The 27,007-nt window shown below is 44.8% G+C and overlaps 1 protein-coding gene across 2 annotated transcripts; it reads right to left on the bottom strand.

Moving 5' to 3' along the window:
- LOC106568818 (noelin) lies at positions 1-27,007 on the bottom strand. Of its 2 annotated transcripts, none has more exons than XM_014139509.2 (6): positions 26,520-27,007; positions 14,635-14,784; positions 14,151-14,306; positions 11,024-11,243; positions 5,300-5,406; positions 1-2,443 (listed from the first exon to the last, which is right to left on the bottom strand). In XM_014139509.2, the coding sequence occupies exons 1-6, from the start codon at positions 26,583-26,585 to the stop codon at positions 1,769-1,771; spliced, it is 1,374 nt and encodes a 457-aa protein (XP_013994984.1). In that variant the 5' UTR covers positions 26,586-27,007; the 3' UTR covers positions 1-1,768. The 2 variants fall into 2 exon arrangements, with proteins under 2 accessions (XP_013994984.1, XP_013994976.1); XM_014139501.2 differs by lacking the exon at positions 26,520-27,007 and adding an exon at positions 17,132-17,860.

Here is a 27,007-nt window from a genome sequence, read left to right as displayed (position 1 = left end):
TGAGCTTAGAACAAAGATTCTCTGTTTATTGACACAAATCATTAACTATCTCATCTCAGGTACAACACACGTCCAGCAAAAGCACAAAAAGAGTGAAAAGCCATTGTCCTCTGCAAGGTTTTTTTTTACATTTAAACAGCATTATCCTTTGCTAGGTGAGTGGGAGGGGGAGATACATTTAACAGCATTACCCTCGACTATAAGGGATACTTTAGTTAACAGAATAGGGTGATGATAATTCAGTTGAAGAGAGAAGAGCTGTAGGACTGAACCCAGGTCTCCAGGATACATTACTTGATATATTATATTGTTTTGTAGTCTTCTGAAAGAAATGAGCTGGATATGAGATAGGTTCCTCCCACACGGTCCAACTAAACATAGACAGAGAAGCAAAGCCGGTGCCAACAGCAAGGGGGTGATACAAGAACATTAAAAAAAGCCTCCGACTGGAAAAATAAACGTTCTAAAAACAAACAAGTGAAAAATCTACAATTTTTGCAACCACCCCACATCCCTCTCTTTTATAGGTACAGCATCATATAGCAAAAAGACATTCAGAAGGTAGCAGACCAGAATGGTAAAAAACACTCATGCAAATCAAGGCTGTTTTACACAGTCACAAACAACAGGAAAGTCTTTGGCCGGGATTCAATCCAAGAGGCACGCTGTGGCGCAGTTGACAACGTGGCTTTTAAAGTCAATGTTCCCGCGTTTGCAGAGATTGCATTCACTGAAAACGCTGCCGATATTGACTCAATTGGAAATTCCCTTTAAATGTCAAGTGCGCTACTACACAGCTTTGATTGAATACCGACCTACTTCTCGTACAGTACAACAGTGTGCCCCAACAGTCACTGCCTTCAGGGAGCGTATTCAAAAATCGTCTCAGGGTAAGAGTGCTGATCTCGGATCCGATTTGCCCTTTAAGTCATAATAAATAAGAGGGGGGACCTGATCCTAAATCAGTAGTCCTACTCTGAGACACTTTGTGAACACAGGCCCAGGTCTTCTCATGGATGTTGATGATGTTGTTGTTTACTTGTTTACAGACTTCTTTATTTGCTACTGAAGGGATAAAAGGGATAGAATGTGTGTGTGTGTGACAGACGGTGGTTGTAGGCTCTGTGGTCTTCTGCACACCATATGCTGGTTCACCCCACCATTCTCCAAATAATGTCCCAGTTCTCCTTGTTTTACAAGGTTCTCCCAATTTTTCCCCTTATCTATCGAGGTTCTCCCTCTCTCTGTCCGGGGGCCAATGGGGGTTCCTGCTTGGCAAACAGTTTATAACCAATCTCATAGTCCTTTGCTAGGACCCCACTGATCCCCATAGAGTAAAGTCCAGGAGAGAGAAGGGAGAAGGGAGGAGGGCGTGACAGTACTTCCAGAGACAGACACAGAGGCACAGAGACAATCTTCCATGATGGTTACTATCCATTATTTAAAAAAGAAAGGCGTGATATTTTTTTGGCATCTGTTATTTTCAGTCCAATATATAGTTTTGAACTCTAGATGTATCAGGTTCCCTTCCTTTTTAGTAAACAGTTCTCTTTTTAATTTCAATCGATGTGCACATGAATTCACGTTGTAGTTCCAGTCATGGTTGATGTAATCTCTCTAAAGACAGTCTTACGATATTACATACTACATATACTGCTCTTTCCATAAAGTCTTTCTCTTATAGATATACAGTATATTCAAATATAGGATGATCTCTCTCTCTCTCTATTCTCTATATAGTATATTGTATATAGTCCTGTCTCCATGGTTACAATTCCTGTGAGCTGATGACATGGAACAGTGTGACATTGTACAGAACCTGGTGTCCGTTGTTCCAGGCGTAGAGCGCACGGTCCCGAGGGTTGTAGTCAAGCATGGAGATATGGGAGTACTTGTTCTGGAAGGCGATGTCTATGTACTCGTACGTGGAGGAGTTAGTGCTGTAGGCGTAGTACACCTTGGTCCCGCCAGAGTAACCGTTGGTAACATAGAGAGTACCACAGATCATGAAGGCTTCGCCAGCGCTCCTCTTGGGGTGGTTGGTAGTCCAGCTCTTGATGATCTGAAGCGTGCTGGGGTTGAGCTTGCTGATGACGATGTTTCCAGCATTCTGATTGGTGGCATAGACAGCCCAGAGCCCACCCTCGTCCACCATGAGGTCGATGTCGGAGTGGCCGCCCCAGGCATAGTGATACATGTTGTTGTAACCAGCGTTGTCCAGCTGGCGTGACTTGCTAATGGCGGAGGTCTTGAAGTCGAACTTGATGATGATGTGGCTCTGGAATTTGTTGAAGTAAATGGAGCCGTTGTAGACCACCTGACCTGTCCCGGACCACGGGTGGGGGAGGCGGTGAGACGTGAAGTTGTCCGTCATCATGAAGTCCGCCATGGACTTGTACTCCCGCACGAAGCGGTTGTTGTGGTAACCGTCCATGTACCACACCTAACAGCCAGAGATACAGATGAGTAGAGAGTAAATATTAACTCAGAGTCAGTAGCAACTTTATAATACAAACAAGATAAAACACACCCTGCAGTCCTGTTAAAACCCTCCTATCAAACTCCTCAATGCACCATTATGTAGATGGGCGCTATATACATGTGGATCACGCATCATTTCACACTGTAAATCAAATCACGCTGTCAACAGAAAGCCTAATTAAATGGGATGCTTGACTCGGAGCAGAGCAGGGAGCAGAGCTCCTGCCTTCTGCTTCAGAATACAAACAGTCAGGAATGACAGGCAGGTGCAGGCAGGCCGGGGTTGGGGATGAGCCCAGCCCCACAGGGATAATGCGGATCATTCCGGATAAAAGGCTCATCTTTTTTCACCTGTGGCTTTGGCATTAAGGAAGCTTCCAGGGTACCTGCCTAGACCATTTCCTCATTTATTTATTTATTTTTAACTAGGGAAGTCAGTTCTTATTTTCAATGACAGCCTACAAACAGTGGGTTAACTGCCTTGTTCTGGGGCAGAACAACAGATTTTTTTACCTTGTCAGCTCAGGGATTCGATCCGACAACCTTTCAGTTACAAGTCCAATGCTCTAACCACGAGGCTACCTGCTGCCCCATTTCCTCCATCCCCTCATCCTCCATCTCTCCAAGTTCTGACACACCTCAACCTTCCCATTCCCTCTCCAGACAATCTGATTGGCTAATGGATCTTTGAGAGCCCGGATGTAAGGGCCTTAAGGGTCCAGGAAACACCATCGACAACCTTTAATGTTCTCCTCTTACAGAGAGAGAGACCCACACAAACAGACCCCATGGAGCCCCAGTCCTAACCAAATTATGAGAAAGCAAAAAGAGAACTATTTGACACTGGAAAGAATCAACCAAGAAACAGAGCAAACTGTAATGCTATCTGGCTCTAAACAGAGAGTACACAGTGGCAGAATACCTGACCACCGGGACTGACCCCAAGTTAATAAATCCTTGACTATGTTCAGACTCAGTGAGCATAGCCTTGTTAATGAGAAAGGCCGCCATAGGCTCTCAAGAGAAGACAGGCTATGTCCACACTGCCCACAAAATGAGGTGGAACCTGAGCTACACTTCCTAACCTCCTGACAAATATATGACCACATTAGAGATAAATATTTCCCACAGATCACACAGACCCACAAAGAATTGAAAAAAAATTAAACATTGATAAACTCCCATATCTGCAGCAAGATTTGTGGCCCGTTGCCATGAGAAAAGGGCAACAAGTGGAGCACAAACAACATTGAATATACAACCTATATTTATCTGTCTTCCTGGTACCATTAGAACACATTAGACATGGTCTCATGGATACATAGTTTACATGCATAGCACATATTTTACCGTCCAGCTTAGCTACCTTGCCTTTAAATTATTATCTTGCCTTACTGTACACTCTCAGACACTCTCACACTACCTTGTATCTCACAAGCAGCATGGTCCAACGTTACACAGAGAAACCAGAAGTATAGAGCAATACCAGGGAGACCCACATATGTGGCGTGCAGTTTTCCATCGATGTACAGATGATATTATGACTATGACGGTCATGTATGTTTATGTTTGCGTATGCTTTATGTATTTGTGCTATAACCTCTAAACCCCAGATCTGCATACAGATCCATGTGTACGTTTTAAAGCCATATAAACATCTTGGCTGACACCCTCCCTTCATTAACGACCTTGCTGTTGGGGCTCGGGTGTAAACCATGCATTTATTCTCTGCATTTGCATTTGAATGTGTTTTAGTAATGAAAGCTTCGTCTGTCTATTCCTCCAACAGATGCCCAGCCCAGGAGAGCTAACTCAGACATGGCCGTTTAGTAGGACGGACGGACGGACGGACGGACAGACAGACAGTAGAGTAAACACATGAACATTAATCAAAGCTTCTATTAAGGTCAGATTCTGAAGAGGCAACTCTATTATGGGTGTGTCAGGACTCTTAACAGCCTGGCCTCTTCAACTGAGTACCATTAGTCATGTCATCTGAGTAATATAGGGTGCATCCCAAAGGGCATTTTGATCTGAGCCCTATGGGCCATGGTCAAAAGTAATGATCTATATATGAATAGGGTGCCATTTGGGATACAGCGAATGAGTATAATGTAAAGCACTTAGTGTGATCTTCCAGTAGCTACCGCCGTAAAACACAGTGCCAAGGTCAGGAAATCATTACCTTAATGTAGCTGGGCTTTAGACGCTACCGAGGTAAGGAAATCATTACCTTAATGTAGCTGGGCTTTAGACACTACCGAGGTAAGGAAATCATTACCTTAATGTAGCTGGGCTTTAGACACTACCGAGGTAAGGAAATCATTACCTTATTAATGTAGCTGGGCTTTAGACATTACCGAGGTAAGGAAATCATTACCTTATTAATGTAGCTGGGCTTTAGACACTACCGAGGTAAGGAAATCATTACCTTAATGTAGCTGGGCTTTAGACACTGCCGAGGTAAGGAAATCATTACCTTAATGTAGCTGGGCTTTAGACACTACCGAGGTAAGGAAATCATTACCTTAATGTAGCTGGGCTTTAGACGCTACCGAGCTCAGGAAATCATTACCTTAATGTAGCTGGGCTTTAGACGCTACAAAGCTCAGGAAATCATTACCTTATTAATGTAGCTGGGCTTTAGACGCTACCGAGCTCAGGAAATCATTACCTTAACGTATCTGGGCTTTACATACTACCGAAGTAAGGAAATCATTACCTTAACGTAGCTTTAGACGCTACCGGAGCGTTAAAGAGGGGTAATTGTATTTTCTCCATGTTCATGGACGGCTGAAATGTGTGTGTGTGTGTATACCCTGGTATCTCCTTCCGGTGCTGCAGGGTCAGTCATCCAGGATCCGAATCGGGATCCAGACGTCTTGATGGTGACAGGATCACTGATGCCCGTCAACTTCCCACATGCTGTGAACGAATAACCAACATAGAAATACCTCTCATAGATACTGCATATAATTCTCATAGATTAAACACTGCATCTGTATGATTCATATTGTCTAACATGCTGTAATAAAGAAATCATATTGTACTTACACATAATAACATAATTTACAAAACATTCACTCAGCCTTCATTCACAAAAGAACAATAGCATGTGTGTATTGTTGTTTGTGTCTATGTCTCCATCTGTCTGTCCTCCTCAGAGTATAAAGGTAATGGTCTTGGGTATTCTGTGCATTATGTTTGTCTGAGTGATGAGAGAGAGAGAGAGAGAGAGAGAGAGAGAGAGAGAGAGAGAGAGAGAGAGAGAGAGAGAGAGAGAGAGAGAGAGAGAGAGAGAGATGATTGTTGTTCCAGGTTATGTAGGATCCACTGAGCTCATGCTGCTGCTGCTACTTGTTCTAGGCTGTTTGAGCTGAGCGTATCGTTAATTAGGCTTGATTGAGGTGTTGATATGAAGTTGACATATCTAGCGCTGAATGCTTAGCTGCGCCTTGTTCCCTGATGACAGCCAGGTAGTTTGATTAATGGGTTTATCATTATGAACAGATGGTTAACAACCTCGTTCTTGTTGTTAGATCTTAATGTTAACTAACGAACAAACAGCTTCAGTCCCGTCCCCCATTATACTCTCTCTTCCTCTCTATGCTTCTCTCTCTCTTCATGCGATTCTCCCTCTTTCTCTCATTATCTCTCTGGCACTAATGTGGTTGTGAAACTCAATTATGGGACGGAGTCATAGAATCCAGATTTGATTGATTTCTGATTCTTATTTTCCTGTCACTCTTTCTCTCATATCTATCTTCACCCCTCACTCTTTCTCTCATATCTATCTTCACCCCTCACTCTTTCTCTCATATCTATCTTCACCCCTCACTCTTTCTCTCATGTGTATCTATCTTCACCCCTCACTCTTTCTCTCATGTGTATCCATCTTCACCCCTCACTCTTTCTCTCATGTGTATCTATCTTCACCCCTCACTCTTTCTCTCATGTTATCTATCTTCACCCCTCACTCTTTCTCTCATGTAATCTATCTTCACCCCTCACTCTTTCTCTCATGTGTATCTATCTTCACCCCTCACTCTTTCTCTCATGTGTATCCATCTTCACCCCTCACTCTTTCTCTCATGTCTATCTATCTTCACCCCTCACTCTTTCTCTCATGTGTATCTATCTTCACCCCTCACTCTTTCTCTCATGTCTATCTATCTTCACCCCTCACTCTTTCTCTCATGTCTATCTATCTTCACCCCTCACTCTTTCTCTCATGTGTATCTATCTTCACCCCTCACTCTTTCTCTCATGTGTATCTATCTTCACCCCTCACTCTTTCTCTCATGTGTATCTATCTTCACCCCTCACTCTTTCTCTCATGTGTATCTATCTTCACCCCTCACTCTTTCTCTCATGTGTATCTATCTTCACCCCTCACTCTTTCTCTCATGTCTATCTATCTTCACCCCTCACTCTTTCTCTCATGTGTATCCATTTTCACCCCTCACTCTTTCTCTCATGTCAATCTATCTTCACCCCTCACTCTTTCTCTCATGTCTATCTATCTTCACCCCTCACTCTTTCTCTCATGTCTATCTATCTTCACCCCTCACTCTTTCTCTCATGTCTATCTATCTTCACCCCTCACTCTTTCTCTCATGTGTATCTATCTTCACCCCTCACTCTTTCTCTCATGTGTATCTATCTTCACCCCTCACTCTTTCTCTCATGTCTATCTATCTTCACCCCTCACTCTTTCTCTCATGTGTATCTATCTTCACCCCTCACTCTTTCTCTCATTTCTATCTATCTTCACCCCTCACTCTTTCTCTCATGTCTATCTATCTTCACCCCTCACTCTTTCTCTCATGTGTATCTATCTTCACCCCTCACTCTTTCTCTCATATCTATCTTCACCCCTCACTCTTTCTCTCATGTCTATCTATCTTCACCCCTCACTCTTTCTCTCATGTGTATCTTTCTTCACCCCTCACTCTTTCTCTCATGTCTATCTATCTTCACCCCTCACTCTTTCTCTCATGTGTATCTATCTTCACCCCTCACTCTTTCTCTCATATCTATCTTCACCCCTCACTCTTTCTCTCATGTCTATCTATCTTCACCCCTCACTCTTTCTCTCATGTGTATCTATCTTCACCCCTCACTCTTTCTCTCATGTCTATCTAGCTTCACCCCTCACTCTTTCTCTCATGTCTATCTAGCTTCACTCTTTCTACTAAAACTGTATTATTCTCTCATATTTTGACAGTTTTGAAAGTTAAAACTACAACATTTGTGTGTTTAGCACACTTTGATTCTGGTTTAAATTAAATTAAATATATCAAGCTGTGACTATGAGACTTCAGCAGGTTAACAGCAGCGAGGCAACCACAACATCACATGCGCAAACAAAAACCACTACTATCAGCACCTTACATAATACCTCCGTGGGATTACAGACTATAGTAATAATCTGTGTTTATTTATTTATTTCCTCTAATCACCATGTTCCTATCTTTGGATTATGGTCGGTCTGGACCTCGGGGAGAGAGAGAGAGACGCACATGAGGTCTAATCTAATCTCCTATTGGCCTGAATATGGCTCCAGCCAACCAGAGCTAGACTACAGGGAAATCTAACCCCAAAACCATCAGTCAGTCATTCTGGAATGGAATGATGATTTGAGGATTATGGAATCAGTGAATAAATGTAGAGACATTAGAGAGGGATCAGCCTGATCCTAGTGTGAATGTAGAGACATTAGAGAGGGATCAGCCTGATCTTAGTGTGAATGTAGACACATTAGAGAGGGAGCAGCCTGATCCTAGTGTGAATGTAGAGACATTAGAGAGGGATCAGCCTGATCTTAGTGTGAATGTAGACACATTAGAGAGGGAGCAGCCTGATCCTAGTGTGAATGTAGACACATTAGAGAGGGATCAGCCTGATCCTAGTGTGAATGTTGACACATTAGAGAGGGATCAGCCTGATCCTAGTGTGAATGTAGACACATTAGAGAGGGATCAGCCTGATCCTAGTGTGAATGTAGACACAATAGAGAGGGATCAGCCTGATCCTAGTGCGAATGTTGACACATTAGATGGGGATCAGCCTGATCCTAGTGTGAATGTTGACACATTAGAGAGGGATCAGCCTGATCCTAGTGTGAATGTTGACACATTAGAGAGGGATCAGCCTGATCCTAGTGTGAATGTAGACACATTAGAGAGGGATCAGCCTGATCCTAGTGTGAATGTAGACACATTAGAGAGGGATCAGCCTGATCCTAGTGTGAATGTAGACACAATAGAGAGGGATCAGCCTGATCCTAGTGTGAATGTTGACACAATAGAGAGGGATCAGCCTGATCCTAGTGTGAATGTTGACACATTAGAGAGGGATCAGCCTGATCCTAGTGTGAATGTAGACACAATAGAGAGGGATCAGCCTGATCCTAGTGTGAATGTTGACACATTAGAGAGGGATCAGCCTGATCCTAGTGTGAATGTTGACACATTAGAGAGGGATCAGCCTGATCCTAGTGTGAATGTTGACACATTAGAGAGGGATCAGCCTGATCCTAGTGTGAATGTTGACACATTAGAGAGGGATCAGCCTGATCCTAGTGTGAATGTAGACACATTAGAGAGGGAAGGGGACAGATACATATTTCAGGTGTTACATAGAGAGCTGGGCTCAGAGAGAAGAACTATAGGATAGAGAAGGAGGAATGTTTACTGAGATATAAATAAGAGAAGGAGGGAAAGGGAGAGGACAGCAGTGATGAAGTAGAACATAGCAATGATGTGACTATCCTCTCGTTTATCTCATCTGATCTCTAAACTCTGTGAACTCCCTCCTGCTGAGTGATCTCTGACCTCTCCTTTATCTCATCTGATCTCTAAACTCTGTGAACTGTCTCCTGCTGAGTGACCTCTGACCTCTCCTTTATCTCATCTGATCTCTAAACTCTGTGAACTCTCACCTGCTGAGTGACCTCTGACCTCTCCTTTATCGCATCTGATCTCTAAACTCTGTGAACTGTCTCCTGCTGAGTGACCTCTGACCTCTCCTTTATCTCATCTGATCTCTAAACTCTGTGAACTGTCTCCTGCTGAGTGACCTCTGACCTCTCCTTTATCTCATCTGATCTCTAAACTCTGTGAACTGTCTCCTGCTGAGTGACCTCTGACCTCTCCTTTATCTCATCTGATCTCTAAACTCTGTGAACTGTCTCCTGCTGAGTGACCTCTGACCTCTCCTTTATCTCATCTGATCTCTAAACTCTGTGAACTGTCTCCTGCTGAGTGACCTCTGACCTCTCCTTTATCTCATCTGATCTCTAAACTCTGTGAACTGTTTCCTGCTGTGTATGAATGAGTGAGGGGGGGGCGACTACTTACCATGCTCTCCAACTACTTACCATGCTCTGTGTTTGACTGATGGCAGAATTGTGTATGTGTGTGTGTGTATGTGTGTGTGTTTGTGTGTCTGTGTGTTTGTGAATTTCTGTTTGTGTGTGTATGTGTGTACGTGCGTGTGTGTGTGTGCATGCGTGTGTACGTGCGTGCGTGCGTGTGTGTGTGTACGTGCGTGTTTGTAGGTCAGACAGTGTGCGTGTCCCTGCATTCATAGCAGAGTAATTCAGCAGGCTATTGAAATGCAAACTCTACTACTGCTCTGAGCAGTGTTTTCCACCAGCAGCCACTAGACAACCTTGTGAGACTACATCGGAGGTGTGCAGTGCATTTATTAGCACTGTAATAAATCACTAGGATGTTGTAGACAGATGAGGTGGTTGTATAGAGTTGAGAGGGTGACGAAGAATTAGACCTCAAATTGGTTAGCTTGAACATACAACTCACCTACGTATGTGTCACAGGCGGCAGGCGGCACCTTAATTGGGGAGAACGGGCTTGTGGTAATGGCTGGAGAGGAATAAGTGGAATGGTATCAAATACATCAAACACATGGTTTCCATGGTTTCCACGCCATTCCATTTACTCCGTTCCAGCCATTATTATGAGCCGTCCTCCCCTCAGCACCCTCCACTGGTATGTGTTAAATTATCAAATTCACCTTTGACACATTGGCTAAACAGAGAAAGGCAAAAATATGCGATCATATTTTTTTCTCAGTGTAAATTGGGATTAAGCAAAGGTCGGACTGTATAATATTGAGAAACAGGTGTTTTGAAACAATTGTGAGACATACATGTAATACATATTTAACTGATAGACTGTGTAGTATTATGTCTGCTCATGACATCTGGAAAGAAGCTACGGTGTGTTCCAGTGTGTTGAGAAAGGATTGTGTTTTTCTTTTCAGGTGTTTCATGTGTGTATGTAGTGCACCTTGATGTAGAATGTTTCTGTGGTGTGTACTACATGTGCCTGAAGCTTTCACTCTGGTCTAACCCCATACAGAAGTTATCCATGAACAATGTGTACAAGTGTGTGTGTGTGTGTGTGTGTGTGTGTGTGTGTGTGTGTGTGTGTGTGTGTGTGTGTGTGTGTGTGTGTGTGTGTGTGTGTGTGTGTGTGTGTGTGTGTTAGAGTGTGTGTCAGAAACTTTCTCAGCCTACCTAATTTTTGCATGCATGCTCGGAGTCTCTCCTCAAGACCTGACACTCGGTTGTGGAGTTCCTCGTAGTCATAGGCTCCCATCTCCTCCTGGAGCTCGCTTAGAACTGACGTCAGATTCTGGACCTCCTCCTTAAACTGCAATACCAATTTGGCATCGGCTTTGTACTCCTCCAACACTGGTATCAACGGCCTAATCTCCTCCATTTTCGATTTTATGGCCTGAAAGGATTAAAATAAGCTGGGTTCAGTGTCATGCGTGGAGACAAAAAGAAAAGACTCCCAAAAAGGTTTTTTTTTTTTAAGGAGAAAACACCTATCTGGCCCTGACTACTCTAGCCTGGCCTACACTGACATTCTCTCACAGTAACACAAAAGCCCTGTGTGTTAGTGTGTGTGTGTGTATACAGTGTGTACAGTGTGTTTGTGTGTGTCTGAGCAAACAAATCCTGTGTGTGTTCCACCGTATTGGCGAGCAAGCAGAGGCTCCGTCCTGATGCAGACGAGCCGGTACGTTAAACACAAGCCCTCAGTACACCAGGAAACAATTGGGAAAGCTCTTTATTGGTCATCATCGTTTAAAATGCAACAGAGTTACATGCTTTTACATGTCACACACAACAAAGGGTTTCAGATTTTATTATCACTAATGTTTATAGGTACGTAGTAGTCTTTAGTAACCAAGTATGCATAGACAAAAACCAAAAGTAAAAATAATAATAATAACTATAAACAACTAATTGTTTTCTTTTGAAAAAGCCTTTTGATGGAAATGTTCTATCAGTAACATGCAGAAATAGATCTGTGGTAGGTAGGTAGGTAGGTAGGTAGGTACACTCTTAGAAAAAAAGGTGCTATCTAGAACCTTAAAGGGAACTTTGGGTGTCCCAATAGGAGAACCCTTTGAAGAACCATTTTTGGTTGCAGGTACCAAATGCTTTGGGGTTCAATGTAGAACCATTTCTACAGAGGGTTCCCTTTTGGAACCCTTTTTTCTAAGAATGTAGGTAGGTAGGTAAGGTAGGGAAGGTAGGTAGGGTTGGCGGGTTGGTTATTTGGGAAAGGGGTAGGTGGGGTTTCAGGTAGGTAGAGTTGGCTGGTTGGTTATTTGGAAAGGGGTAGGTGGGGTTTCAGGTAGGTAGAGCTGGCTGGTTGGTTATTTGGGAAAGGGGTAGGTGGGGTTTCAGGTAGGTAGAGCTGGCTGGTTGGTTATTTGGGAAAGGGGTAGGTGGGGTTTCTTAGTAGTAGTACTAATGGTGCGAAAGGTAAATCATGAACGCTCGTAAATCTCGCAGTACTGTGGTAGCCCAGTTCAGGTGGAACATGGGATTGACCTGCCTCTTCTTCTCTCTTTACATGTCCTAAAGTTAGCCCTGCAAGCAAGAAAATAACATACTGTTGACATCTAGCTCACTAACCTATCAAACAGACACAGAACAACACACACTGGATTAGAGAGTATGTTAAGCATGCTTTGATTTTGCACTCATGATATGAACGTGGAAGGCATGCATTGGAAATGTAGACAGTCAGTCAGGGATGCAGGGGGTGTAAATAGTTGTTTTGTCATTGATACTGCTGTTAATGTTGAGACTACAATACATGCTGAGGTTCAGTCTATCATCATTAGACAGGTAACTGGAGAGGAGTGGGAAAATGGATCTACAGTATTTGTCTGAGTGCCAGGAAACTTACATCAATGTGCATGTAGCTTCTGACTATGGGTGTGTTCGTAAATTTAATCTGGAGCGCCAGAGTGCGCTCAGAGTGCGCTCTGGGCGTTCATAAATTCAGAGCGTTGTCAGATTGTACATTAGTAAATTCAGAGCGTTTCGCTCTCGGAGCGTTCAGAGCGCACACTGGATGCACTGGTCGAGGAGTAGGGTTGATCCGAGCGTTCTGACCACACAACGGCAGTCAAGCACCCAAGCTAACTGGCTAACGTTGGCTAGCTTGATAGCTACTTCCAGACATGAACAAGTCAACACCTCACTCTGACCATTTTACTCCCCCTAGCAGAGCTGGTTAGGCTGTTTTCATGTTATCTAGAGTGTTGGTGACTGTAACTGTGCTGCTGGCATCAATTTAATTACGCTTTTTTGCCGACGTTTACTGACACCAGCCATATTCAAAGGGTGTTGAGCGTTCGTAAATTCATCAGTTATTCTGCACACTGGCGAGGTGCTCTAAATCGGAGTAGATAGCCAGAGTGAATTTACGAATGCATCCTATGTGGTTTTAAAAGTTAGCTGTGACTTACTGGTGAATCTACTACCCTCTCTCATTGATTAGTTCAATCAATCAATCAACCAATCAACCGATCAACCAATCAATCAATCAAAAAAATGTGTGGTGCTAAATTGTCATTGGTGATAATCATTTTAAAGGGAGGAGAGGGAGGAGGAGGAGGAGGAAAGGAGGAAGGGAGGAAGGAAGGTGAGCCAAGCAATGAATTAATATCTGGTTGATGATAGTTTTTGCATGCGCCCAGTGAATTGTCCAATATCCCTCCAGCTCGTACACCAGAATGAATTATGGTTCCTAATGTTATTAGTAGAAGTACTAGTGTTAGTGGAAATGGTAGTTGCAGTTGTAATAACGGTTACAAGCAGATTTTGTTGTGGAGGAAGAAGACTATTTAGATATTGAATCCAAAACCTTCCTATCAAAAGTCCTAAATCCGGGGCTTTAGTTAATTTTGATACAGTCCTGATACATTAAACTCAGAGCTGTTCCTAGACACTATAGAAAACACTCTGGGTGAGGTTGGTGATGCTGAACCATAGAAAAGGAAATGGTTCAATCCAATGGTTCAATCTCAACACTCATTCATTAACCAGTAATTAAATATAGATAATAGATAAGTATTGAAATTGCATTTTTTGTTGTTGATAATCTGTTGATAATCTGGGAGGATCCAGCACCTAAGTATCTTTTTGAATAACTTTAGAATAAGAATGTTGTTGTTTATCATGTGATGCTGGACCATATCCTGAGTGGGCCGTGGGCACACACATAAACCCATCCATGGAGGGTGGAGGTGGTTGTGTCAGATGAGTGGCGGTGGTCATGGTGATAGCCCCATAGCCCCAGCAGGGTGGGTTTAGGTGTGCTGGGCTGCTGCTGTACCTTGTATTGCTTGGCGATGTTCTGCTTGTGGTTCTCCTCCACCTGTCTGAACTTGGTCTCCAGACCTCTCAGCTGCACCTCCATCTTCTCCACGTACTGCAGGTCTCTCTGGGTCCGCTGGTCCAGCACCTGGATGGACTGGGTCATGTTCTGGACCTATCACAGGGGAGATCAGGGAGACATGGAAATGGGCATGCATACACTCAATATGGCCACCGATTCATCCATCACAGAACATTGACTTGAATGGGGATGCCCATTCTAGAAATTATATTTCTATAGCATGGGCTCAGAGTCTGTGGTGTTGAACAGGTTGAGGCAGGGTGCTGCTCCTGTAGCTTGTCTGGGGATGCTGTCCATGTGTCTGTGTTTGTGTGCATGCATGATTGGGCTGCTGTCCAGGATGGGGGGGTGATCTGCAGTCTGTGAGGTAAGACGTGGCAGGTCATTAGTGTTGCTGTGGACATTATGTCACCATAGTTACCTTCTCCAGTAGTTGCCTCAGCTGTTTGGTGCGGGCGTCTCGTGAACACATGGACTGCTGCGGTGCCACCACGGTGCACACACACCTCCCCTCACTGTCCTGGGCAGAACTGTACACCTGCCATGACTCCTCTGGGTTCGCTGGCAACACCTGGAAGAGAGAGATGGAGAGAAGGATGGACAGAGAAAGGGAGAAAGATAGAGAGAGTCAGAAGCAAGAAAGAAAGTGATGTTACATAAAGTGGGAAAGAAGAGGACGAAAGAGAGAGAAAACAGGAGAGTGTTTGAGAGAGGTAAGAGCGGTAAGGAAGGGATAAAAAGAGATGAGGGGATGAAAGGAAAAAAATAAGAGAAAACAGATGAGACAAGAGAATAACAAAAGCATTCATCCTATAATCCAATTGTCAGGGATTTGTTGAATAAAGTATTGTACCCCATCCCTTCTCGCCTGCTCTCTGACTGAATAGGCTTATCTTAGCAGTACGTTTCAATCACACGGTGTAGGCTTGTGGTGACGTGTCGCAACCGTTGGAGTGGTGGAGTGGAGTCGTGCGTTAAACCCTCACTACTACATAGATACAGCCAGCGCTTACATAATGTCAGTCTGTCTGTGGGATGCACACGCACGCAGGATTGCGCACGGCGCCATCTGGCCACGATGAGAACCGTTAAACTCCTCCCGCTCCATCAAATTATAACATGCCATCAGAGGGGAACGGCAGCCTATCGAACTGGTCGAGACTTGTCCAAATACTCATCGATGTACATTATCAAAGTTATTGGTGTCCAATTATAAAACAACACGAATAGAAGGTGTGAGATTGTCAAGACTAAACAATCAACACAGTCCAATCAATCCACATTGAGACTGGGCTAAGACTGGCCACAGTGGCACTTCCCTCCTATTCAGTCTCTTTAAACAGAATATCTGCCTGATTCATCTGAAATATTAGCACTTCCATTACCACAGTACATAAAAGCCAGCAGCATCCTGATCCTGAATCGACACACTCGTCCACAATCTATCGTTTCACTGTAGCCTGCATCATGACCATCCTATTTCAGTAGTGAACATTGATCTATGTGCATTATGATGTGTCTGGCACACTACTGAGAGTCAATGGATCGAGTGCTTGGATCTGTTTAAGTCAGTACTGTACATACTATCCTATAAGTTCACCAAAAATGTCACGAATAATGTACTTCAAATTGGGTAAATGAATTGAAAATAAAACTATGTGAATGTTTAGAACCAACTGGCAACCTTGCCATATTCCCTTCACAGGGGCATTGACTGAATATAGTGACAAGGTGGATGCTGGATTACCTGGTACAGTATGTACTGTAGTACTCTACTACTACACTAGTTTATCCAGTCATTAGGACTATATCACCATGAAAGGCAAGTTCGTTTGGAGGAATCTTTTATCAATAATCCCGCGGGAGTACAGATCAGAGAGAGCAAAGCACTCCACCCGATTGATCTTTATTACTATGTAATAACGCAACATTTTGTCCATCTGATCATCACATAATAAACTGAAATTACTATGCAGGCACAGGGATCTTTATTCATTACAGTGCAGCCTTTACATTGAAATAGATAGTATTGTTTTAAAAATGACTCTATTGAAATTGTATATGTTGTAATCCAATAGCTTTTTGCCATAAATGTAACCCATGAAGGCGTGGGTTTTATGAATGGTTTCATAGTCAACCTTAATACGTAAAATCTCTCACAAAGTATGAGACGATTTATATTTCATAATAATCATAACAATTTACTTTGATTAACCAAAAAGTCAGATTGTGCTTGACAAAGAGACAAGAAGACAAGAAGTAATATGCCCCGCGTAATAAAATGACCATTTTTTTCTCTGGTGCGCCCTTTATTCGATAATCAGACCCCGCTGAACTGAGGGTGCCTGGCTGCCGGGGACAAAGAGGAACCCATCTGACTTCACTGGAAAGGTCTGGATGCGAAATTTCATTTTCACAAAATGTTTACCTTGCAGCGTTTTATCAATGGCAGCATCCAACAACAAAAAACATTGTCTCTCTCAATCTCCACCGCGCGCCCTTGTTCTCCTCCACCTCTCACAACGCAGCGCGCTCCCACGCCCCTCCTCGAAAATACAGTAACATATAACAAGACTATCTCGCTCTCCGTCTCTATATCTATCCCGCGAGTGATCAACCTGAGAGATATTAATCATGCCTCTGAAATTCCATTTTCTCTAAGATCTGACAAGCAACCAGGCGCTGAAAACATAGGCAGCACAACATAAATACTAGTGACTCTGTCAAGTAACAAATATGAGATTTTGGAGGAGGCAATAGCCTAATAGGCCTAAATAAACTTTTAATAATTCATTAACCAACAATGCGAGCGAATAAAATAAAATCCTCCAGCTAGGTAAATAATGGTAGCAAAACCCGTTATTTTTTATGCAGACAAAATGAACCCGCGGGAAGCGTAAAGTAGCAGTGCCACTTACTCCGGTGCTCCTGTCCGGGTAGCCTGCCCTCTCCGCGGTGAGCTTGGTGGTGTTGAGCCCCACTAGAGAGGGCAGAGTCTGCGACATCCAGTTCGTGATCATCGCCATGGTGCTCAGCACAACGCCGATCTTCAGCAAAGGCACCGACATCTCTGCACTCTGCGTTTAACCCAAACCAGCTTCATTCTATTGCAGCACAATCCGGCGAGAAACGAGCAAGGCAATCCATGTTGCCTAGTGAAGCCATAGCCTTCTGGTGTAACACCCGTAGCCCCGGTTTGGTCGGTTGTTCCTTGGACATCACTGGTGAACGGCTAAAGGGTTCGGAGTTTGGAAAAAGCCCGCAGGAGCAGGTTTGCAGGTTTGGATCAAACCCTCGATGCCGAATCTGACAGTCCCGAAAGCCGGGAGAAAGTGAGATTGAGGAGCGGTTTAGAGAGAAAATAAAATGTATCTGGATGGGGGTATCTCTTTCTCTCTCTGTGCTGTCCCGCGCTCTGGTGGCTTTCCCGTTCTCCGTTCCTCTTTAGTTCACGCCCTCCGTCCGCCTCCTGCCTCGCGCGCTCCTTGATTAAGTGCAGTGAATACACACAGGATGTTCCAAAAGGCGGAGGAGGGAGGAAAAGCCTACGGATCTATAGCAGCACGAGCTACGCGCAACGGTGATGTCAGCCAGGTTCGTCTTGCCTGCTGCTCGAGACGCCCTTCCCGGTGTCACCGGGGGTCCGTGGCTGCCTTGCTGGTATTATCTCGGATTGCGAGTTATTATCCCCGGGGGGATTGGGCAAAGAGCAGTTTCGGGTAAGGTCGCGCCACTCGTCCGGTCGCAAGAAGCTGAGTGCTTAATTTTCCAGGCCAGGGCAGGTGATATTTTTCTCACCCCACCCCCGTGGAGCGCGAGCTGTTGGGGTACCGAGAATAACTCAACTTGACGTTAATTTAATGAACAGCCCCATGTATTAAAGTCCGTTATTATTTTATTTAATGAAGGTGAGCTAGGCAATAAGGATCATATATAGATATATATGGGGCGACAGGTAGCCTGGAGGTTAGCCTAGTGGTTAGATCGTTGGGCCAGTAACCGAAAGGTTGGTGCATCGAATCCCCGAACTGACAAGGTAAAAATCTGTCGTTCTTACCCTGAACAAGGAAGTTAACCTACTGTAGGCCGTCATTGTAAATAATAATTTGTTCTTAACTGACTTGCCTAGTTAAATAAAAAATATATACGCATAATAGGCCAATTTTATGTCTTTATTTAAAAAATCCCGACAGCGCGCACCTGTCATCATCAGCACTGCATTCGAGTATAAAATAAAATTGAAGAGATGTAGGGCCTATGTGAAAGACTCTGGCGCCATCGTGTAGCTGCTTTCGGTATTGCTGGTAAATCAAACTATCTTAAAGGGACAGTAGTCATAATATTGTTCGTTAAATAGCCGCGCGACATCACATGAATGTCACAACCCAATTGAAGTTTGTTGTTTGAATAAATGCGTCACCAACGGCCTTCTGACGGTGTTACACGCAAACATAACAACATTCATGTTCAGCTGGATTATGGATCTCTCTCTCTCAACCCACCCATGAGTTTCTGTATTATACACGGTTAGGAGGTTATCTACTGGATGAACACCAGAGAGTGAGAGAGAGACCATGAGAGACTGGACGAAAGAAGATCAAGAAGAAAAATCACAAGTGAACTCATACCCCTTTAAGAAATCTACCTCACCATAATTGCCACAACACCAATATGACACACCAGGGCCCATATTTACAAAGCACTCAAGAGTATGAGTGTTGATCCAAGATTACATGGACAGGGATACCTGGCCCTAGGTCAGCACTCATACTCTGAGACGCTTTATGAATACGGGCCCATATTGTAGGCCCAATACCTGTCCACTTCTTTTCTCTCATCACCTTGTGAATATTTTGAATCCTCCCTTTAATTATTTGAATAATTTTACTCAATAAATATTTAAATTACAAAGCAAAGCAAATCTGTCTCGTGTAAACATTGTGAAGACTCAGAGCCCTGAGCAGTGCACTGAGCAGAGCATTACAATACTTGTTTTGTTCTCCACCTATAGGCTTAGCTGTAATACAGTAAGTTATTACATCAAGACCCCAAATATCCTCAGTGCTATATGGGCTACTTCTGTCCTCGCAGTAATGCAATATGCTGATATAAATAAAAGACTCACTCTCCCATTCTCTCTCACCTTCACTCTATTTCCCCTTCCCTTTCCCGCTCTCCCCCTCTGTATCTGTCTCTTTCTTTCTCTGAGTTTCTCTGTCTCTCTCTCCGTCCCCCTTCTCTCTCGACCTTTCTCAGTGAACAGAACACAGCAGTTGTGACTCTGCAGGACAATTTGAGGTATCAGAGGGGGTCAGTTCACCACTGTGCCTGCCCTCTACTGCCCTGCCCTGTCCATCCCAGCTCAATCCAACCCATCCCTTTCCTGCCCTGACCTCTCCTCCCCTGCCCAGCTCTGCTCACCCCAGCCCAGGGCCATCTCAATTCTACCAGTCAGTTAGCATATCAGAACTAAGCACTAATACTCTACACTAACACTCTCTGGGACGATTTCCCCAACAGAAATTAAGCCTAGACCTTCAGCATAGTTTTTAGTCCATGACTAAGCTTAATCTGTGTCCGGGAAACCTTCCCCCTGACCCTCCCCATGGACAGATCAGCTAATAGGGGATAAACCAGTGGACCAGATCGGTCAGTGGTGGACTGCTCAGTCTTGTCACTCCTGGCTGACTATTTCACAGAGAGAGAGACATGTTTATAGGATTAATGTAAAAGGACAATATGGCCATTTCAGATCGTCTACAACTGAGAAAGTACAGTTTAACATATGTACACTGTACAACTCTGTGATGATAACTAACTTTCAGAGTTTCACTTACATTGATTTATGAATAAATCAAATCCAAGTTGTCAATCACAGCATAATGCAATGCAGCTGAAGACACTCCATCTTTCTCTCCATCTTTCTCTCTTTCACAAGAACTGAATTGATTATAGTGTAAACTTTTCATTATAAACACCTCTTTCTCTCTCTCTTCTAGTGGGTGTAGCGGGCTTGAAGCCTTCACAGAGCTGCCACGGGAACAGCTGGCCCTTCTCTGCATAACTGACAACATAAACCAACAACAACAACAAACACTCACTATAGTATTTCTGCTTCAAAAACATGTTCATTAAGAAACACAACAAATACTTCCCACACTAGCTATGCTTCAAACATGAAGGAATTCTGGAATAAATACTGCCCAGATCGTCAATAAGGTCTGACTGCGGCCCAAGACTGGGATAACTCCTGGGATGAACCGCCCAGGGAAGAACCGCTCAGGGAAACCAATCCCCCTCTTTGCCGCCATCAGACCCTTCTCCACATACTAGCTATGCTCTGAATACATGTTAATTAAAAAACTCTGGCATACATACTGCTCTCGGGGTCTGACGTGTATGCTAATATAATGACTAAAGGATGTGGTGGATCATCTGATGTGTTATGGTAGAACATCTGATGTGTTATGGTAGATCATCTGATGTGTTATGGTAGAACATCTGATGTGTTATGGTAGAACATCTGATGTGTTATGGTAGAACATCTGATGTGTTATGGTAGAACATCTGATGTGTTATGGTAGAACATCTGATGTGTTATGGTAGAACATCTGATGTGTTATGGTAGATCATCTGATGTGTTATGGTAGATCATCTGATGTGTTATGGTAGAACATCTGATGTGTTATGGTAGATCATCTGATGTGTTATGGTAGATCATCTGATGTGTTATGGTAGAACATCTGATGTGTTATGGTAGATCATCTGATGTGTTATGGTAGATCATCTGATGTGTTATGGTAGAACATCTGTCAAGATGTGAGGACGGATGTTGGTTATATTGCCTGAAGAATTGACAGCCAGTGTGTGTGTGTGTGTGTGTGTGTGTGTGTGTGTGTGTGTGTGTGCGTGCGTGCGTGTGTCTGTGTGCCTGTCTGTCTGTCTGTGTCTTTGTGTGCCTGTCTGTCTGTGTCTTTGTGTGCCTGTCTGTCTGTGTCTTTGTGTGTGTGTCTTTGTGTGTGTGTGCGTGCGTGCGTGTGTCTGTGTGCCTGTCTGTCTGTCTGTGTCTTTGTGTGCCTGTCTGTCTGTGTCTTTGTGTGTGTGTCTTTGTGTGTGTGTCTTCGTGTGGCTGAGAGAAAGTGAGTGTGTACATGAGTGTGATAGAGAGAGATAAAACGACAGAGAGACAGATAGATGATGTCCATCATTGTGACTTGTTGTTCTGCTCCAGACCACAGCACCTGACACAAATCATCCTCCACGGATTACAGAAGAAATAATCCATTTCATTTCAGTGCATACTGCAGACCATGTCTCTCCAATCTGCTCCTGCAGAGCTATAGTCTTGTTGGTTTTCACTTCAACCCTAATCTAGTCCATCTGATTCTAATAATTAGCCGGTTGATAAGCTGAATCAGGATACAACTGGGGCTGGAGGGAAAATCTACAGGAGGGAAGCTCTCCAGGAAGAGGGTTAGAGAGTCCTGCTGTAGACTAAGGACAGTGAAATAACACAGATGAATATGTACACTGGCTACCTCAGTGACATCTGCTAAATACTTTTACGGTCCTCTCTAAAATAAAACAATAGCCTGCAGAGGCAATGCTTTCAGAAAGACATCTGTATCTTGTATCTGTCCAGGCTGTAGGGGTAAAAGTGAAGTGGGGTGACATAAATCATCACCTCTAGAGCAAGTTATGTTGAAACAGAATCTTTCCAATAAAGGTGAGTCTGGCTTTGTTCTCTGTTCTCTTTCTCTTTTGCACTCTCTCTCTCTCTCCCTCTCTCTCTCTCTCTCTCCCTCTCCCTCTCAATCTCCAACCCATATTTCTCTGTCTTTGTCCCCAATCTCTCTCACTCCAACTCTTTCCAAAACACCCACTTTCCCTCTACCTCGGCATCCTTGAGTGTGATGTGTGTGGTGTTTGATGTTGTAAGGTCTCTGTTGTCGGTTAAGCTATAAATAGTGCTCCACGGTGAGTATTATAGTGGTTCTGATAATGCTGGAGGCAGGTGGGGGTTACGCTGTGGCCACGGTGAGTATTATAGTGGTTCTGATAATGCTGGAGGCAGGTGGGGGTTAGGCTGTGGCCACGGTGAGTATTATAGTGGTTCTGATAATGCTGGAGGCAGGTGGGGGTTAGGCTGTGGCCACGGTGAGTATTATAGTGGTTCTGATAATGCTGGAGGCCGGTGGGGGTTAGGCTGTGGCCACGGTGAGTATTATAGTGGTTCTGATAATGCTGGAGGCCAGTGGGGGTTAGGCTGTGGCCACGGTGAGTATTATAGGGGTTCTGATAATGCTGGAGGCCGGTGGGGGTTGAGGCTGTGGCCACGGTGAGTATTATAGTGGTTCTGATAATGCTGGAGGCCGGTGGGGGTTAGGCTGTGGCCACGGTGAGTATTATAGTGGTTCTGATAATGCTGGAGGCCGGTGGGGGTTAGGCTGTGGCCACGGTGAGTATTATAGGGGTTCTGATAATGCTGGAGGCCGGTGGGGGTTAGGCTGTGGCCACGGTGAGTATTATAGTGGTTCTGATAATGCTGGAGGCAGGTGGGGGTTAGGCTGTGGCCACGGTGAGTATTATAGTGGTTCTGATAATGCTGGAGGCCGGTGGGGGTTAGGCTGTGGCCACGGTGAGTATTATAGTGGTTCTGATAATGCTGGAGGCCGGTGGGGGTTAGGCTGTGGCCACGGTGAGTATTATAGTGGTTCTGATAATGCTGGAGGCCGGTGGGGGTTAGGCTGTGGCCACGGTGAGTATTATAGTGGTTCTGATAATGCTGGAGGCAGGTGGGGGTTAGGCTGTGGCCACGGTGAGTATTATAGTGGTTCTGATAATGCTGGAGGCAGGTGGGGGTTAGGCTGTGGCCACGGTGAGTATTATAGTGGTTCTGATAATGCTGGAGGCAGGTGGGGGTTAGGCTGTGGCCACGGTGAGTATTATAGTGGTTCTGATAACGCTGGAGGCAGGTGGGGGTTAGGCTGTGGCCACGGTGAGTATTATAGTGGTTCTGATAATGCTGGAGGCCGGTGGGGTTAGGCTGTGGCCACGGTGAGTATTATAGTGGTTCTGATAATGCTGGAGGCCGGTGGGGGTTGAGGCTGTGGCCACGGTGAGTATTATAGTGGTTCTGATAATGCTGGAGGCAGGTGGGGGTTAGGCTGTGGCCACGGTGAGTATTATAGTGGTTCTGATAATGCTGGAGGCAGGTGGGGGTTAGGCTGTGGCCACGGTGAGTATTATAGTGGTTCTGATAATGCTGGAGGCAGGTGGGGGTTAGCCTGTGGCCACGGTGAGTATTATAGTGGTTCTGATAATGCTGGAGGCCGGTGGGGGTTAGGCTGTGGCCACGGTGAGTATTATAGTGGTTCTGATAATGCTGGAGGCCGGTGGGGGTTAGGCTGTGGCCACGGTGAGTATTATAGGGGTTCTGATAATGCTGGAGGCCGGTGGGGGTTGAGGCTGTGGCCACAGTGAGTATTATAGTAGTTCTGATAATGCTGAAGGCCGGTGGGGGTTAGGCTGTGGTCACGGTGAGTATTATAGGGGTTCTGATAATGCTGGAGGCCGGTGGGGGTTAGGCTGTGGCCACGGTGAGTATTATAGTGGTTCTGATAATGCTGGAGGCAGGTGGGGGTTAGGCTGTGGCCACGGTGAGTATTATAGTGGTTCTGATAATGCTGGAGGCCGGTGGGGGTTAGGCTGTGGCCACGGTGAGTATTATAGTGGTTCTGATAATGCTGGAGGCCGGTGGGGGTTAGGCTGTGGCCACGGTGAGTATTATAGTGGTTCTGATAATGCTGGAGGCCGGTGGGGGTTAGGCTGTGGCCACGGTGAGTATTATAGTGGTTCTGATAATGCTGGAGGCAGGTGGGGGTTAGGCTGTGGCCACGGTGAGTATTATAGTGGTTCTGATAATGCTGGAGGCCGGTGGGGGTTAGGCTGTGGCCACGGTGAGTATTATAGTGGTTCTGATAATGCTGGAGGCCGGTGGGGGTTGAGGCTGTGGCCACGGTGAGTATTATAGTGGTTCTGATAATGCTGGAGGCAGGTGGGGGTTAGGCTGTGGCCACGGTGAGTATTATAGTGGTTCTGATAATGCTGGAGGCAGGTGGGGGTTAGGCTGTGGCCACAGTGAGTATTATAGTGGTTCTGATAATGCTGGAGGTCGGTGGGGGTATTATAGTGATTCTGATAATGCTGGAGGCCGGTGGGGGTTGCGGCTGTGGCCACGGTGAGAATTATAGTGGTTCTGATAATGCTGGAGGCCGATGGGGGTATTATAGTGATTCTGATAATGCTGGAGGCCGGTGGGGGTTGAGGCTGTGGCCACGGTGAGTATTATAGTGTTTCTGATAATGATGGAGGCCAGTGGGGGTTGAGGCTGTGGCCACGGTGAGTATTATAGTGTTTCTGATAATGCTGGAGGCCAGTGGGGGTTGAGGCTGTGGCCACGGTGAGTATTATAGTGGTTCTGATAATGATGGAGGCCAGTGGGGGTTGAGGCTGTGGCCACGGTGAGTATTATAGTGGTTCTGATAATGCTGGAGGTCGGTGGGGGTTAGGCTGTGGCCAGATATTGACTGACCTTGTTACAAATGACATCCATCCAAAATGCTCACGAACAGTCACACACTCAAACACACGCATGCAATCATATAAACACACGAAAGCACACGCATGCATGTACACACACACCAAGGCCATCCAGGGCCACAAACTACAGTGTCAACACAGCCCCTTACAGACACCACAACATGCAGCACCCAAACTGTATAATGCAGGATGAAGTCCAACCTCGTATGCCTTTTCCTCTTCAATCAAGGAGATCAGAAGGGCAACATGTACAACAGAGTCAGCATTACTGAGAGCTCAGCGCAGTGTTTGTGTCACAGTGTTATAGGGAGACTCCAGTGATGTGTTGGTCATGGTGAAAGATGCATGGGAGAGATGAGGGCAGCAGAGTGTCTATGTGTTTTGTGGGGTCAGCTATTTCTCTCTGAGGCTGTGTGATGTAGAAAACACACACACACACCTCACTTGGCATTGACGTCAGTCCAACAACGTCCTCTGAGTGAGATTTGACAGAGCTGTCCATTAACATTACTCCAATCTGAAATGAAGTAAATGTTGAGCCCTGGGGTTGAATTTGGATTAAAAGGGTTTAAAAGAAATAGATAGAATATTGTGTGGTTGATGATTGTACATTGAGAAATAGATTTCCGCATAATGGACATGTTGACCGAATGATTATGTTGAACTAACGCCAATTTGGTTTGGTAGCCTGAAGTTAGCTTGTTTATGCACAGGGGGACAGGACAGTGTACGTCTGTGGGAATGAACAGATACACCTGTAGTTTAGTGAGACAGAAAATAATGTAAAAAATATCTGAGCAACCCTTTACGTAAACATTTGTGCTACACTTTTGGGAATGAACTTTGAACTGTAGGGTTAACTGTGCACACCATCGTCTCACAGATTGACAAATGCTGTGCTGGTGATTAAGACATTTGACAATAGAACAGCACTTGACTATATTCTTCAATTACATGATCAACCATTATGGCCTTGGATACTTCTTAGGTGATTGGATTGATATGTTGGGGTGGATAATCGTTTATGCCAGACCAATAACATTTTATTTTGTTGGTTAGAACAAAGACCTCCTTTCTCGTCTCCATAGTCAAGTTCTCAAGCTCCTCAGTCACTTCTCCTTCGGTCTTATTCAAAGCACCATGCTGTGTGCTGTGCTACTTGAAATGCAATGATATTGACTGCTTGTTATTCGAAACAAACGACACATGCAGAATAGCGATACATATATCAGACACATCACACTGATTCGATTTTAGAATGAAAAACAATAACCATGCTGACATAACCCTAACCCTCACACAGATGATTTGGTTGGATGGGTTGATTTGTCATTCACTCATTACATTTGCTTATAATTTATAAGTGTGTGATATATTTGTATATTTACACATTTGTGTGCATGTAGGATTTTGTCCATCTATCCCTGCGCATTACACAGCGCCCGGTTAGAGTTAGGCAATGTGACATTCATTGGGCGCTGCTGGCGCTATCAGCCCCGGTGTAGCACAATGTATCCACATCTTCGCCATGTAATCCCACCCGTTAATCTCTTCAAGCGCGGAAACTGGCTAATTCACTTTAGGTCTGTCTAGGCTACCGAGCAGGCACCGGGTACTAATATTTTATCGGATCTCGAGCCAAGTAAGCGCTCACCACAGCGTAGCTTTAATACAGCGGGGAAAATGGCGTGTGTTTAAACCTACTTGAGTGAGTTCTGTGCCCATCAACACGAGGACGATAAGACTCAGGATCTTGCTCGAGGGCTGCATCTCTTTCCTCCGGGTGTGTGGAACCAACGCTCTCACATGCAGATCAGTCCCTTTGCGTCACCCGCACGGAAGTCCTCTCCTCTCAGCTCCCTCGTAGCGCTGCGGTCGCTCGCTCGCTCGCTCTTATCCCTCAGCAACCAAATAGTAGAAAGCGAGAAATCGGTATTACGGAATCAGAGTCTCTTGGCATATTTATTTCATCTCGGCTCCTCCGTCTTGGTGTTTCTGTTCTTTCTTCTTTTCTTTCTTCCACTCTAATTGCCACAAAGGGTTCTGATAAACATTTGCGAAGGGAAACGTTGGTTTAAAATACGGGAAGCAGCACTGGTTACTCAGATATTGCCAAAACTTTGCCTCCCTGCCTGGAGTCGCCGAATAAGCGATGGGTGTAAAATGAGAGCGCGCGGAGCTGTCCACCGTGC

This window comes from Salmo salar, chromosome ssa01, assembly GCF_905237065.1.
Source record: "Salmo salar chromosome ssa01, Ssal_v3.1, whole genome shotgun sequence".
Taxonomy (NCBI): Eukaryota; Metazoa; Chordata; class Actinopteri; order Salmoniformes; family Salmonidae; genus Salmo; species Salmo salar.
The sequence above is the reverse complement of the archived record's forward strand: the minus strand, read 5'-3'. Positions and strand labels throughout refer to the sequence as shown.

Excerpts from the sequence above, each read along its gene's own strand:
- LOC106568818 (XM_014139501.2), bottom strand. The coding sequence starts at position 17,281 with ATGTCGGTGCCTTTGCTGAAGATCGGCGTTGTGCTGAGCACCATGGCG. Across the intron at positions 14,307-14,634 it reads TGAGGCAACTACTGGAGAAG|GTCCAGAACATGACCCAGTC; the intron begins GTAACTATGGTG and ends CCCCTGTGATAG. Across the intron at positions 5,407-11,023 it reads AGCATGCATGCAAAAATTAG|CATGTGGGAAGTTGACGGGC; the intron begins GTAGGCTGAGAA and ends ATTCGTTCACAG.